The 14,152-nt window shown below is 38.1% G+C and overlaps 1 protein-coding gene across 3 annotated transcripts in view; it reads right to left on the bottom strand.

Moving 5' to 3' along the window:
* Positions 1-14,152, bottom strand: part of nap1l1 (nucleosome assembly protein 1-like 1) — a 113,695-nt gene that overhangs the window by 55,365 nt on the left and 44,178 nt on the right. For all 3 annotated transcript variants that reach the window (XM_039761897.1, XM_039761895.1, XM_039761896.1), the window contains exon 3: positions 6,723-6,811. In XM_039761897.1, the coding sequence (XP_039617831.1) occupies positions 6,723-6,811 (89 nt within the window). The remainder of the gene's footprint in view (positions 1-6,722; positions 6,812-14,152) is intronic.

The raw sequence follows: 14,152 nt of genomic DNA, 5'->3' as shown, positions 1-14,152 counted from the left end.
TACTTTTTTTTTTTTTTTAAATATACATTCCAATTTTCCTACTTTCATATTCTTTAACTTTCTCCACATGTGGATCACGCCAACTTTTTTTTTTTTTTTGAGCTTTTCAAATTCCACTGCTTTCATAATCTCTAATCAGCTCTGCACGTGTATAGCACCAACGTCCGGAGTGGACATGCTTTTTCTTCAATTCCACTTGCTCCGGGTTGACAATTACTTTATTTTCTGAATTTGAACCTAGATTATTCTTTGTCTCTCTTCGCTTAGTCATCTACATTTCATTCACAACGAATTGTCCTTATATGCGCCGAGAGCCCTGGATCTATGTTTTGCTGCCCGTGCTGTTATTTGGTTGTAAGTAGGGTGTGCCTTGCAAGCATCTCATGTTCTACATCGTGAGACAGTCCTGGGTCAATCTCTTGGCACAGACTCATGTTTAAGGTGCCTGCGAGACACTCCGTGGCCAATCTGTTTAGTCTTGCGAGTCTTTTAAGTGTCTTCCCTGATCTTAACGTGAAGATCACATCATCCTAGTCATTACCTCTAACAGGATTTTTTTTTTTTTTTTAAAATAACAGAGATAAAATGTATGTTTAGCACTTTGAGCTACGTCATTTGTATGAAAACGTCCTATATAAAATATTAGTCTCGTATGCCTTATACAAAGTTTACTATCGATTTCAAATTTTGGTATGTACCCGTCCTGCATTATACATAAAACATTTTTAAACCTGTCTCACTGCTCCTTGACTGTCTCCACTCTTGAAAGCTTATCCCAATCTACTGTATTCTCATTAAACGTTGCTGCATCTGCTCAAAATTTGTTTTTCTTCATTTTGTTTTTCTTCAGCCATTCAGAGGTGGATTAGCTGGTGTGTTTTGGGCGATTGTCCTGTTGCAGCACCCAAGATCGCTTCAGCTTGAGTTGACGAACAGATGGCCGGACATTCTCCTTCAGGATTTTTTGGCAGACAGTAGAATTCATGGTTCCATCTATCACAGCAAGCCTTCCAGGTCCTGAAGCAGCAAAACAACCCCAGACCATCACACTACCACCACCATATTTTACTGTTGGTATGATGTTCTTTTTCTGAAATGCTGTGTTCCTTTTACGCCAGATGTAACGGGACATTTGCCTTCCAAAAAGTTCAACTTTTGTCTCAACAGTCCACAAGGTATTCTCCCAAAAGTCTTGGCAATCATTCAGATGTTTCTTTGCAAAATTGAGACGAGCCCTAATGTTCTTTTTGCTTAACAGTGGTTTGCGTCTTGGAAATCTGCCATGCAGGCCGTTTTTGCCCAGTCTCTTTCTTATGGTGGAGTCGTGAACACCAACCTTAATTGAGGCAAGTGAGGCCTGCAGTTCTTTAGACGTTGTCCTGGGGTCTTTTGTGACCTCTCGAATGAGTCGTCTGCGCTCTTGGGGTAATTTTGGTTGGCCGGCCACTCCTGGGAAGGTTCACCACTGTTCCATGTTTTTGCCATTTGTGGATAATGGCTCTCACTGTGGTTCGCTGGAATCCCAAAGCTTTAGAAATGGCTTTATAACCTTTACCAGACTGATGGATCTCAATTACTTCTGTGCTCATTTGTTCCCGAATTTCTTTGGATCTTGGCATGATGTCTAGCTTTTGAGGTGCTTTTGGTCTACTTCTGTGTCAGGCAGCTCCTATTTAAGGGATTTCTTGATTGAAACGGGTGTGGCAGTAATCAGGCCTGGGGGTGGCTACAGAAATTGAACTCCGGTGTGATAACCACAGTTAGGTTATTTTTTAACAAGGGGGCAATTACTTTTTCACACAGGGCCATGTGGGTTTGGATTTTTTTTCTCCCTAAATAATAAAAACCATCATTTAAAAACTGCATTTTGTGCATGGTTAAATGTGTTTGATGATCAGAAACATTGTGTGACAAACATGCAAAAGAATAAGAAATCAGGAAGGAGGCAAATAGTTTTTCACACCACTGTATTCTTTCTACTCACCAGTACATCATTGCTACTCAAGGATTGATTACTTCTTTATAGACAATAACTTCTTGCCTAAGATTAAATCTTGCAAATACGATGCTATTGTTATTTCGGACCATGCACCTATGATCTTGGAGCTGAAATTACTAAGCCCCATACACTCACCCGCAGATGGCCTCAACCGCTTCTATTAGCTGATGAGAATTGTACGGAATTTATATCCAAACAAATCAAATTCTTTCTAGAGACAAATACATCCCCCGAGATCTCTGCAGGAACACTCTGGGAAACTCTTAAGGCCTTAAGAGGACAGATTATCTCATATCTTTCCCACAGAAATAAATCCGAAGCGAAGAAAGTAGCAGAGATAAAAAGCGAAATTACTAAAATAGATGAAACATGCCAGACTACCAAGTGAGACTCTACATAGGAGGAGGCAGGCTCTACATTCAGAATTAAACCTCTTGACAACTAAAGAAACTGAACAACTAATTTACAAATCCAGACATCATTACTATGAACATGGAGAAAGCTAATAAGCTTTTAGCTCAACAAATTCACAAGCAAGAAGTGCGCAACGCAATCTCAGTAATCACTAACATGAACGGAGATAAAATCATCGAACACAAAAATATAATGCACACTTTCAGAGACTACTATAAATCCCTATATACTACTGAGTTTAAAGAAGACAACACACAATCTAATGCATTTCTGGATACATTACAGATACCACAAATAGGCGCTTTTAGTGTGGAGGAACTTGATAAACCTCTGGCATTATCAGAATTACTAGATGCTATAAAGTCACTCCAAGGTGGAAAAGCAGCAGGCCCTGATGGCTACCCTGCAGAGTTTTACAAGAAATTCTCCGCTCAGCTAGCTCCCTCCTATTAGCAACATTTACAGAAGCCAGAGATAACCAATCTCTTCCACAAACCTTTCGCCAAGCACTAATCACTGTCTTTCCAAAACAAAATAAGGACTTATTACAATGTGCATCATACAGACCAATTTCACTTCTGAATAACGACGTTAAAATACTCTCTAAAATCATAGCTAGAAGGATGGAGAAAGTGCTCCCCTCGTAATATCACAAGACCAAACTGGATTTATTAGGGGCCGACACTTATCTTCAAATCTTGACGCCTGTTTAATGTAATATACTCACCAACTAAATCAAACACCCCAGAAATATTATTATCATTGGATGCAGAAAAAGCATTCGACATGATTGAATGGAAATACCTTTTTACTACATTGGAGAAGTTTGGGTTTGGCCCGAACATTTGTGCATGGATTAAATTACTGTATACTAACCCAGAAGCTTCAGTTTGCATCAATAACATTTGCTCAGACTACTTTAAACTAGAGCGTGGCACTAGACAAGGATGCCCTTGTCACGCTGCTGTTTGCATTGCCATTGAACCACTGGCAATACATTGTCGAAATACTGATCAGATAAAGGGGATTAGCAGAGAAGGACTGGAACAGAAAATCTCATTATATGCAGATGACATGGTACTGTATATATGGACCCAGAAAATTCTGTGCCTGCAGTCTTAGCAGCACTCACAGAATTTCAAAAGATCTCTGGTCTCAGAATTAATCTGAATAAAAGTGTACTCTTTCCAGTGAATTCTCAAGCATAGAATATAAGATTAGACACCTACCTTTTATCATTGCAGAACAGTTTAAATACCTAGGGGTAAACATCACAAGTAAACATAAAGCTCTTATCAACAAAATTTAGCGTCTGCATGGAAAAAATTAAACAAGACTTGCATAGATGGTCAACCCTTCATCTCACACTAGCTGGAAGAATTAACACTGTTAAGATGAATATTCTTCCTAAGCTCCTTTTTATTTCAAAACATTCCAATATACATTAATAAATCATTCTTTAAGCAATTAGATTCAACAATAACCTCATTTATTTGGAATTCAAAACATCCACGCATCAAAAGAGCGACCCTACAAAGACAAAAGGCAGAAGGCGGCATGGCTCTACCTAACTTCCAGTTTTATTACTGGGCAGCAGAACCTGGACACAAATAGAAGAACATACACAGGCATGGACCGCAATAGAAGTAAAATCCTGCAGTACTTCTTTGTATTCCTTGCTCTGTGCTCCAATAAACACACGTTATCGGCAATACACTAATAATCCAATTGTGCTCCACTCACTTAAAATCTGGAACCAATGTAGAAAGTATTTTAAGACGGAGAAGCTTCTATCTGTGGCACCCTGCAAGAGAACCACCTCTTTCAACCTTCACAAACATATGCAGTTTTAATATCTGGAAAAATTTGGAATTAACTTGCTTAGAGATCTTTATATAGACAACGTCTTTGCATCCTATGAACAATTACATTCCAAATTTAACATTCCAGCTACACATTTCTTTCACTATCTTCAAATCAGGAACTTTGTTAAACAGAACCTTCCAGATTTTCCTCATCTTGCACCCTCATCCATGCTGGAAAAATATTGCTCAATCTCAAGGAATTAGACTCAATCTCTACAATATATAAAATCATTTTACAATCCCTTCCCTTCAAAGATCTCTCAATTAATATAATCAGAAAAGGAGTGGAAAGTAGCAATGCAGAGAATTCACTCGAGCTCCATATGCCCAAAGCATACAATTATACAACTCAAAATTATATATCGAGCACATCTGTCTCGACTAAAACTCTCAAAATGTTTCCAGGGCATGATCCAACCTGCGAACGTTGCAACCAAGCCCCAGCCTCACTAGGTCACATGTTCTGGGCCTGCACCAAATTAACATTATTCTGGACAAAAATTTTTAATTACCTTTCAGACAGCCTTGGACTCACAATCCCTCCTAACCCATTAACAGCTGTGTTTGGGGTTCTTCCAGAGGGCTTAAAGTGTAGAAAGACACAAATTGTGATTGCATTCACTACACTCTTGGCACGCAGACTCATTCTGATAAACTGGAAGAACCCAAACTCTCCTCTTTTAAGTCAGTGGGAAACCGATGTGTTATATTATTTGAAATTGGAAAAAATCAAAAACTCAGTTAGAGGATCCGTACAGACTTTTTTCAAAACATGGCAGGATCTAATCAGTAAGATTTTAAAATAAGTTCATAAAGCACAGAGAATTTATTAATTTAGGTATGTTTACAAGCCTTAAATTTTACACCGTTTGGCTTGCTCTCTCTCTCAGGGTGGGGATCGATCGGTTCTTAACTCAATTTTTCTTTTTGTAAAAACTTGCTTGCTTTGTATGGATTGCAATAAAATTAATAAAAAAAAAAAATAAATAAATAAAGAATTAATGAATACATTCATCTACACAAATAAAAACCAAAGGACATTATTCAAATCCTATTTAGAGTTGCAAATTACCCTAACAAAAACAGCTTTAATATTAATGAATATGCACATGCTACAATAGCATTAAATTTAATAAATATGTAACAGATGCTTAGTCAAGTCAAATACTGTAAGTAACTTCATTGTAGGGCATAGTAAGAGTCAAGATGTTAATCAAACCTCAATCTTCAATATTTCATGAGCAGGGCTTATCCATAAATCTATACTAGAACATACACTTTCCTTGGAATCAGTGCAAGGTCCAAATGCCATTCTATTTTTTAAAAAAGTTACTACCCAAACTTTTGTCTCTATTGTGCATAGTCGCAAATGGTGCAGAATACGGTACGAATAAGGTAGCCAATATGAAAAAAAAAAAATGTACATATTCATGTGAATACTTAAGGATTTGCTCAGCATACTGGACCCCAGATCGAAAGTGCTGGGCTGACCGCATTCAAAATGTGTTGCCTAAACTTTAACGATGTAGAGGCTAAACTGCTGGAGAATTTAAACAATGCAAAATTCATTGCTTTACCTAAAAGTGTACCTCCTGTGCAACAGGGAGCTTCTTAATAATCACAGCACAGTACATTAACTGGATAAATACAAATCTTTCTCCAGACACACACTTTATGAAAGTGAAACAAGTGACACCATGTTAAAAGTATTGTAAGAAGCTGCAGCAGCATGGAACATTGATAGACCAAACGCCACTATTCCCATGACAACAGATAATGACAAGAGCATTGTGAAGGTATTTGAAAGGGAAGATTTTAAAACCACATACTTGATGTTTTGGAATGGGTGTTTGAACACCACCCTCCCCCCAAAGCCAGACTTGGGTTCCTTTTTTCCTCAATATAGCACAAGTGGTGCAGCAGGGCTAAAAGAAAAACAAGAGATGCTCCAGCTTCCTAAGGATGTTCCCACTAAGTGGAACTCAAGCCATAACATGCTCGAGTCCTACCCTGAACTGTACACTACTGTTCTCTCAGCATTTACAGAAAGGAGTATTGAGAGGAACATTAAGGAAAATAATGCTCTGTCTGATGCTGTGGTTCAACAAATGGCAACAGTTTCAATAAAACCACTGAAACGCACTTGGCATCCATGAAGCAGAATAACTCCGACTGAACAGTTGTGAAAGATATCAAATTTGCCTTTGCATCTGACTTCAGACACCCTGTCTGGTTAACACTTGCTCAGTTTCTTCATGAGAAAACTGGACTTAACCCGTGTTTTAAATCTCTGCCCTTTCTAGCAACATCTGACCCCAGTGAGAGGGGTTCCTGCCCTGTGTTGGCTGGGATTGGCTCCAGCACACCCCCCGTGACCCTGTGTTCGGATTCAGCGGGTTGGAAAATGGATGGATGGATGGATGGCTGTGTAGCTCTACCCTTACCTTTATTGTTGACATCTTCCCCGGTTTCTTCTTCTTCCACTTCTTCAACATCTTCCATATCAGCTGGGTCCAAGTCAGCTTGCTCTTTACTACAACAGAATGGTAAACCACCTCATATTAAAAACACCAAAATGAGACAGATATACACTAAGATGATCCAAGTCTTAGGCAAAAAAGTTATGTCCAATAGTGTTTCTTTAATAATGAAACTCTAGACCAAAATGTACAAAATATCTATAATATATATGGCATAAAAGAAAATAAAATGCTTCTCATAATTACAAGTTGTCTTTTTTCTATAAAGTAACTATCTGAAATAAAGCTCAATTAAAAACCTGTGGTTTTCATAATTTCTCCAACAAATGAAACACACACTATCAGCAGATAATGGCAATTAAAACACTGCTTAAATATAAATAAACATGCTATGTTTTAATCATACGAAATTAACTGCACTAGGTTTTTGCTATTAAAATATACATTCACTATATTTATATAGGTGTGCTTTCTTCTTCAGTCTATCACCAGACATTCCTAATTCTTGAGAGGTAATTATAAAATAGATTACCATTATAGGTTTGTAGTAGTAGTTTCTTGCCAAAACATCTGCTGTTTGACACAGCCAACAAATAAACAGTACAAATTTAAAGAAAAATCCATTGCTTACTAAGAAGCAATCTGAAATTCACCTCTTTATCCAATCAAAGGCGCAAGCTTCTGCATTTTGAACAATCACAATGCCCAAACTAAAGCAGTGTCTGTTTTAAAGGACAAAATAAAGGTCTGAATTCCTTAAAGCAGCTTTTCTTGCAGCTTATCTAGTTGCATAAGGACAGCTTTAGATTATTTTCAGTTTTACAATTACTTGTTTAGTTTTATTTACTTTATTAGTATATACCAATAGTCTCTTGGGTCACTGGTAAAACACACATCCACTCTCTGCTCAGTTTACACTACAGGAAGTTTGCTGCAAAAGAGAAAAAAAGACAGCATTGCTCAACTACCACAATACCCTGTGTAAAGGAGCACTACAACTAAATTACTGTAAAACGTAGAAGAGCAAAGGCCGAAAATACTGGATTTTGTGATCATCTTTTTACAGCTCAAGTCTTTTTTAGTAAAAAAAAAAAAATCACCCCTAAACACCAATATGCAGTTTTGAGAAAATTGGTTGGTAGTTTGTTACAAGAATCTTTGAGGAACTGGCCTAAGCAGCAGAACTCATTGATCATCTTCCTGAAAACAATTTATAACCTTGGCCATGCATTTTGGGTCAAAGTCCTACTACAGAATGAAGTTGGAACTGATCAGATGCATCCCTGATGGTATTTTATGATGGAGGACAATCTGATTGTACTTCAGCATCCCTAAATCTGCCAATATCCTGTGTATTACCTCTGTCAGGGTTACTATCCTGGCCGAGTTTTAAAATCTTGTCCATTGTCTTGATTCAATTCTGAGTCAGGGGTAAGCAAATGTTAATTTTGTTTCTCTTACCTTATCAGCCAAGTAATGTCATATTTCACTTTGACTGGCCGGACAACAAGCTGAAGACTAGCGTTAACATTTGTGTTTTTCTTAAAAAAATAAACTTACAGAACACAGCCCAGCTACAATTTGGTTCTGTTTGGGTTATGAGAGAGCACCAAAAGTAATGCAGCTATAGTTTTAAGTAAAAAGTGATGCCACTGTAGGGTTGATTATGTTTGGGGACAATAAAACACTTCAATAGCAGTAAAATTCACCCACAGCAGGACTCCAGACTGACTACAATGGTCGTAATTGTGACCAAAAATGGGGATCATCATTTCTCCTTTGTTCACCAGTGGTGAATGAAATCATTGAAACTTTATATTGTAACTGCTATTGTATTGCTGAGCGGACGTGCCATTAACATGTGTTGGTACAGGCTGCCACTTTGATAACCGTGAGTTGCGTAAAGGATGGTTTTATACACTTGCTGGCTGTGACGGAGACATGGCGAAAATAACAGACTTACATTATAAATATTTCTAACTAAAATGAAAGGCTGACATGGCGGCCATGTATTCCAAATAGTGAATTTCAAGGAGAGACTTGCAACCCTTGTTCCAGAATAATAAAGCCTGAATATATGACAACAGGTCAAAATGAAAAGGCATGTAAAACAGTTTAAATTCATCTATCAATCTTGTTGGTTCCCTGTCATGAAGATGTGTCCTGTAGAATTCAGTTGTTCCTTTGGATTAAGCAAAAAAATGAATCACTCTGTACAAAGACATTTTAAAGACAAATTGTTAGAATAAATATACTAATCCACTTTCACACCATACGTGGTGCATTTCTCAAACATTTCCTCAGGCAGATTTTTATGGGGTTTTGGGGGAAAGGAGAGGCACTTCCACAACTAACTGGGGGAGTGTCCTTTTCACAGCAGGTATCATTATCCTATAAAACTTTCCTGTATATTACATGCACAGTTAATCATGGTAGATTAATATTGATTAAACTGACAAACTGAAGTTAAAAATGGTACACAAAGTGTCTTTATTAGGCCGATCAGGCAGTTTTCTAGTGCATATGTCCCTGCACCACTTCTACCAGAGGGGACCACTCATTTCCACAGCTTGCTTTGGCTAAAGAAATGCAAGTTTATTGTAAGCTGCTTGCAGAAACAAGGTATAGCTAAAATTGCTCAAAATTTATTCTAAAAAGATTGTAGAACGGCATTATATTAAATTTAATATTTAACTAGGGGGCTTTGCCCCCGCTCGCTTCGCTTGCCAATCCCCATGTTTGGTTTTCCGGATACATACTTGTAAGATTTTTTTTTCCTTTCTTCGAATTGTTGCTATTTCATTAATTTCACTTTCATTTCAGAACTTCTGTAAAAACAATATTTGGAATCTTTCATGTCTCAATATGCTGAATCTTCTAAATGAGGTCTGTGAGACTTGTGTTTAATGACTTTTGTACCATAATATAGGAAAGGTTTCTCCGTTTGAAATTTCAACACAGACAAAACGATCCACATCAGCAGTTAATTGTTTTTGCAAAGTAACCAATAAATGCACGCGAGTTAAACCCGGTTTTTGAAATTCTCCGACTTAAACCAATTTTTTTTGTCTGCGTCCATGCGATCTGTGCTATCTTTTTTTTTGATACTGTAGTGACTGACGTAATAAAGTGTCACAAAAGTTCTACTTTAATAAACGTCGACTGCGTAACCCCTTATCACATCAATCAGCACCCAGCTATCAGTCTACCGTGGTATACTCTGCCCTCCCCCGAACAGACCTAACACTATCTTCAAACAAAAAAGTTGGCTGGGACGCCAAAATACTTTCGACTAACTGCTTTCATATTCTGTACCTTTCTCTACATATGCATCTTTTCTCCGCACTGCTCTTTGAGAGCACAGGCCGTGTGTGTGCCACGTGACTTTACATGACTGAATGTTTTGTTGGGCTGTCCAAGATCTTAATTGATATGGGCGTGTCTTGCAAGACTCTTATGTTCCACGCCCCCGCAAGACTGCCCTGGGACAATCTCTTGACACCAAGTCTCACGTTTACGGTCACTGCGAGACGCTCCGTGGCCCATCTTTGTTGTCTCGCGGGTCTTTAAAATGTCTTTCAAGAACTTCCGAGAAGATCACGTCTTGTCACCTGGCTTTTACATTCCAGGATTTTTTTTAAATATAGAGAGAGATGTTTCTCTCCATTCCACCCATTTTAAGGGACACTGATTTTCAACAGTTGAGCCTTTGTTGCAGAATTGTTCGTGTTTACAAAAAGTATGCTGGACAGCTAACATTAAACTAATAAATCTCTCTACTGTACCCATTTGTCCAATCAAAAAGGAACACTTATTGCCCCAACTGGAGCAGATGTGTAAAAATGCATGCTGCTTACAAATTGAACACTGGACAGCCAAAATTCTTCAAAATGTATTTTAAAAGACTGTAGAAAGTCATATAGGCTTCTGTCTCATGCATTGGGCACTCGTTTTATTGGCTGGAGCAGGGCTATAAAAATGTGTGCCCGGTTATCTTTTGATTTTTCCTTCAAACTATAGCAGCTATTGATAATTATGCTCTTGTAATCAAGGTGATAGACAGACCATTAAGGAATGGAAAGTTAAGAGTTTCTGCAGTACACTGGGCTAGAATCATTTGCTTAGCAAGAAAATGTGGCGACTCAGGATAATGCACAGATCTCAGACACTGAAAACTAAAAAAGCAAGGAAAGTAAGCGAGTAGTACTCAAAGGCGCAAAACTCCCCAGCTTTAGAGATGACCTTCAATTGCATGTTTGGAAAACAAAGGAGGTTAGAATTAAAGAACCGGAAGACTAGCATGAAAATATGGGGGTAATGCATAGGAAGGAAGCTCACTTGTGTGAGATCATTCATTGCATCTCAAACTTCATGATTTATGGCCAGATGATTTAACCATATTTGGAGAAAATGAGACATTAACTAGTATTAAGGTCTTGCTGAAGAGTTCATTTGATGTCAAGGCTGTACAAACAGAATGGTGATTGCTAAAAACTCTGATTAAAGGCCAATTCTCTGACAAGTCTTGCAACAAACAGTATGTGGGATGTCCTACTGACAAGAGTTTTGCTGCACAGATTTCCACAATATTCTACACCTTGTTGAGAGCAGTTCAGTGTTAACATAGCTTTTCACTACAGAATGGAATAAAAATCAAAAGTGAGACACTCTCTTAGTTTCTCCACCTTGGAGGATTTATTCATAATCAGTACAGAAGGCCCATCGCTTGAGCAAGTTTCCGGAGCCCTGTGTCAAACGTCACTCAAGAGTAAAAGAAAACCAAACTACACAGGATGGCCATCAGACACTGACATTCTGATGATGAGTGACAAAGACCCCAAGCCAGTTTAAACTACATAGTTTTTCAATCTCTGTACAGTCTTTAAGAACAAACATTCAGTTAACCCAATCATCAAGAAGCACTAAGGATGCATACATTGCACAGGAGAAGGAAAAGAATTAGGCACAGTTACATTAGAAAGGTAAGGGACTGAAAGATTAATATTTTACATATATTTGGCACCTAAAATCAAAGCTATTGGCTCCTAATTTTTTCTTTTTTAGGAGTCACTGTATCTTTGAAGTGAATTTGTCTGGACTGCTGACCCAGAGGGATCTCCATAAAAACCACCACTAGGTTTTCAGGGAATGGGCAAAAAAAACTCAACTTCACAGTGAGAAAAAATTAAAATGTAAATTACCGTTATCAATTCAGAAGCTCATTACCACAAGGTAATTTAAGTATAATACAATTTTTACATTACAATGAGCATAGCAACCCCACACCCCCACCACTACAGCTACTTGGCTCCACACATTTGAGAAGTGGCTCCTTCTGCTATACCATCTTTGCTACTTTTGACTATGCATCACTATATGGTATAACAGCAACAAGAGTTCAGATACACTATGGATAAACCATTTGAAAATGCTACAGTTACTCTGGCATGACAGGTTTTCATTTTAAATTAGACAATGTCAACTTTCTTTAGTTATTCATTTAGATGAGCAGTCTGAAGGTAGATACTGTGCATCCTTGTGCTTGTACTGGTGTTGGGGAGGTTTGTGGATTTGGGTGTTTTGAGTACTGAAATCTGCATCACCAGTAGCTCTTAGTTATAAAGCTCTCTCAATGGCACTCATTTTGACAAGGTGTCAAAGTTTAATTCATATGCATATTTTGCAGTTCATACTTTCAAAAACAAACTAACAATTGTTTCAGCCTTGCATCCACTTCTACATTACTGTTATAACTGAACAGAGCGCACACAGAGCACCTGCAACACCACATTAAATGTCAATGCATTATCCAATATTACAGAAAGGTTATATTTTTAATACATAAAACACACCACAACAAACATTTATATGATACATACACAAACAGATGGTGGTTCTGTCCACCATCATGTTTATAAACAGAGTACACAAACTTCCTTGGATTTGTCACCTATGGAGCATACTAATTGCTTTTGCACAAGAAAGGTTAAAGCCAGGCAGACAAGTGGACTAGTGACAAGATGTTTAAGACTGTTGCCTAGTCACACTTGTCCCATCATGCTTGACTGAAAGCCCAGTCTAATGGTATAGAATCTAGCCACACCAGCTCATCTGGACTGAACAACAAGAGGTAGATGTATCATTTCATCTTCATGGAGTGGCACTGCAGGTTACGTACCAATAATTTCCACGATAGGTGTATCTGAGAGGAAGATGAGGGATTACAATATTGCAGAGTACTGGCAACCAAGGTGTTGAGAGATATGCATGGTAATATTTAATTGGGTGTCTATCAGCTTGTTATGAACTGGTCTGTTTCAGAGAGTTGAATAGTATTCTGCAGAAGAAAAGCCAGGGGCTAAAGCTAATTGAAGCATTTGCATCCTAGGAGGAGCTGGCCAGTTAAATAGGCTGTTCCTGGTTCTAACTTAACATTTTCACCAGATGCTTATTATCTAAGAAGCAATTTGAAGATTTAACATAAAATGAGTTATGGTTCACAATTCAGATGTCTATTTGAGAAGCCGCTTCAGCTTAGTCTTTGCCCAAACATTAGCAATTAGAGTTTTTTCTTGAGTTTGGTTAAAAGGTAGCACTTGTAAAACTGAGAAACCCTGTTTAAGGTCTTGGACAACAGATTCAACTTCCAAAAAAAGCATACTAATGAGAAATTTGTAGAAAACCTAAAAACACATGTAAAAGATGCAAACAAAAGAAAAATGGTTGGTATATTTGGATAGGCAGGGCAATAAGTGCCTACTGCTTTTATTCAAAATAGCATCAACAGTAAACAAATTGCATTGCAAAAAAAAATCAGTTCTTCAAAAAATAAACACTATTATGGAGTGCCTAGTGGAGGTTAAACACTCAATCCTAAATGTAAAGATAAGTCATATAACCAAGATTAAAATGGGAATTTCTACCTTAGAAGTCTTGGGGTCTCCCTAAAATTTCTCAGCCTCCGCTCACCCATCTGGTGCACTCATCCAGGAGTTGACACCAGAATGTGCAGTCAACCATTAAAAAACCACCTTGCACCACAACCATTTCAGGAAGTCATTGTTGTGATGTCCTACCGCCCTATTGACGACTGAAGAGGCTTTTCAAAACCCTTTGGTTGTCCCCAACTCTCCGATCTTCAACAAGAGCAAACCTGTCCCATGAGTGCTATCCACTTGCTCCAAGCTGGGAAAATTACTATGCCTCCTGTCCTCTTCATTTCTTGCCTGGCCAATCCTAGTCTCTCACACTCACTTGCCAGTAAACTGCTCTCTAGTTTTTTTAGATCCTCCTTACAGTTTGAATTTCCAGTCTCTCTACTCAGGTTCCACATTCAACTAAAAACATGGTCACTACCACAGACCCCTAAATACACTTTACCATACAGAGCCATG

This window comes from Polypterus senegalus, chromosome 8 (genome assembly GCF_016835505.1).
Source record: "Polypterus senegalus isolate Bchr_013 chromosome 8, ASM1683550v1, whole genome shotgun sequence".
NCBI classification, from domain to species: Eukaryota; Metazoa; Chordata; class Cladistia; order Polypteriformes; family Polypteridae; genus Polypterus; species Polypterus senegalus.
Note: the sequence above shows the minus strand (reverse complement) of the source record. Positions and strands in the feature narration are given on the sequence as shown.